General features: G+C 59.1%; 1 protein-coding gene across 1 annotated transcript in view; it reads right to left on the reverse strand.

Annotated features, from left to right (window-relative positions):
- EMX2 (empty spiracles homeobox 2) overlaps positions 1–2,494 on the reverse strand; it is a 3,695-nt gene that overhangs the window by 845 nt on the left and 356 nt on the right. The window contains exon 2 of the mRNA XM_029961996.1: positions 1,597–2,077. Within this exon, the coding sequence (XP_029817856.1) occupies positions 1,597–1,987 (391 nt within the window). The 5' untranslated portion in view covers positions 1,988–2,077. The remainder of the gene's footprint in view (positions 1–1,596; positions 2,078–2,494) is intronic.

Raw genomic sequence — 2,494 nt, forward strand, 5'->3', positions numbered from 1 at the left:
CGCTTCCCTCCCCCAAAACTTCGGCCGGGGCCTTTCTCCCTCTGCTTCCCTCCGTCCTGCCGGTGTGTTGCCCGGAGCGGGGCTCCCACCGCCGCCGTTCCCGGCCCACTGCCCACTCCACGCTGCCTCGGCGGCGACGGGAACCGGCGTGGAAATAAAGAGCCAAACTTCGGGGAGGCCATAGAGCGGCCATCCCATCTCATCCCATCCCATCCCATCCCTGCCGGCCCGCATCGGAGCGGGGGAAGGAGCGGGGGGTGGGTTAGTTGGGGTTTTTCGGTGGGCATCTCCCTCCAGGGTGTCCCTGTGCCGCTCCTCAGGGTCGGCCCTTCCAAGGTGGGAAAGGCACCGAGGGGCTCTCGCTGTAAGTGCATTAAAAATCGTTGGAGAAGGAGGGTGTGTTTGAAATCAGACTGTGGCTCAACACCAGGACATTTCCGCCTTTCATCTAGCCCTCGTTACCAATCGCCTGGTGGCTGCGACAAATAATTTGGTGAGTGAAACCTGTAATTTTATTCTCAGAGGGTAATAATCCATTTTGTCTCAGACCGCCTGGGTTCAGAGAGAGTGGCTCCTTTTCCAACCCGGCTGCAGCGGCCCGGCTGCAGAAGGCCGGGGAAAATGCAACATGCAGGTGGTTTGTTTTCGTTCCGAAATAATAAATAAAAATACAAGGAAAAAAAAAAAAGCAGATAGATCCCTCCGAGTGGAGGCTGATTTTTTTGTTTGTTTGTTGTTTGGTTTGTCTATAACGAAAGAGGCAGGAGCTGGATCCATTACAGGAGAAATCAGCTCACCCTTCGGGGAAGACGCTGCTGGTTATAAAGGGTTAAACAAGGGGGATTTTATTGATTGTCCGCCATTGGATTCGGTTATTTCCCTTCAGCCGGGTATTAATCGCCGTGCATTTGGAGCCCCTCGCTGCCCACACGGTCGGGATCGCCCTCCCTGCGCCTTCCCCGGCTGTCCTCCGCAGCCCCATCTCCCCGTGCTGCTCCGGCGCTGGGATTATTTCCCCCCTCACATTCCCCTTCTCCTTTCTCTGAGATTCGCTTCATTTCTCCCCCTCCAGCAAGGGCAGCGGTCGGACTTGGGGCGGTGGCGGGGGCTTCCTGCGGCCCCGCAGCTCGGCCCCGCAGCCCGGCGGGCACCGCCGCCTTCCCGGGGGAACCTCAGCCTCAGCACCTCTCCATTCCCCGCTCTGCGGGGCCGCTTCCTTCTCTAGCTTTTAACACACCGGAACAAAAAATATCCACCTTTTCCCCTGCTTTTAATGGGGGCAGAAAGCTGACGAAGTCCCAGCCGGCCTTGCCTTCCCGTTTGCCCCCCTCTTCACGAGAAACCAAAACAAACCGGGAAAAAGCAGCAAAACAAAACGAAGCCCAAGCCCCTCGTCTCTGACAGCTCATCAAGTTTGGCGGAGGGGGAGACAGGGACAAAAGACCCCGGGCCCGGTCGAGCCGAGCCCGCGGTTCCGGGCAAGGGTCGCCCGCCCACCGCAGTCCCCCAAAATCCGCACGGCGGGGCCGGCCGGGAGCTCCGGGAGGGTGGATCGGAGGGAGAGTGGATCGGAGGGAAAAGAAAAGTTGCACGTACCTTGAAACCTGTGGCCCAGATACCGGTAGCGGTGTATTAGCCACGGGTAGAAGGTGGAGGGGTCCCTTTGCTGCGAGGCGAAGAGCGGGTGCGTGGAGTGCGAAGCAGGCAGCGGGTGGGCGGCCAGGGCGTGAGGAGGGGGCACGGGATGGACCGGCACGGCCGGGTTAGGCGGGTGGGAGACGGCCTCTGCAAAAACCAAGTCCGGGTTGGAGTAGACCCCCCTGCCAGTGGAGTGGAAGCCGTTGAGAAAAGGGTTCATCGGGCTGGAATTGGCATAGCTGAGCGCCGCCGGCCGGATAGGATCCTCGGAGCGAGACGCGGGCAAGGGGCTGTCTTTGGCCACCAGCGACTCGATGGTGAAACACCGCTTGGGTGTGGGCTGAAACATGCTGCCGCGACGAGAATCCCCGACCCAATCTCTGCCCGTCTCTCTCTGGTGCGCGGGAGACGATCCGGGGAAGTTTGCAGCAGGGAGTGACTTGAGGAGGGATAGATACACACATAAATAGACAGGGGCTGGAGGAAAAGGAGGCAGCGGCAGCCAGCGGTACCCAAAAGGGAGACACACACGCACCACGCACACACACACAAAAAAAGTTGCTGGGAGAAGTTTCCCTCCTGCAAGGAAAAGGCGGTCGTCCCCCCCTCCCCCCCTAAGTCCAAAGACAATCCATGGATGTGATCGGCCCCTTCACAAGTTGTGCAAACGATTTGTTAGTTCATGAGCCTAATTAGTGCTGGGATCACATAAACAGCTTCCTCTGAAGCCTGGTAAATGGCTTGATGATTGGTCGCTATTACTCGCCTTGAGGTTGAAGGGGGAGACTCTTTAAAGTGCGTCAGAGGGGAGGCGAGCGCCGGGCAGCGCCATCGGGAGGGATGGAGCCGCGGATCG

This window comes from Manacus vitellinus, unplaced genomic scaffold, assembly GCF_001715985.3.
Source record: "Manacus vitellinus isolate BGI_N305 unplaced genomic scaffold, ASM171598v3 scaffold_40_pilon, whole genome shotgun sequence".
Taxonomy (NCBI): Eukaryota; Metazoa; Chordata; class Aves; order Passeriformes; family Pipridae; genus Manacus; species Manacus vitellinus.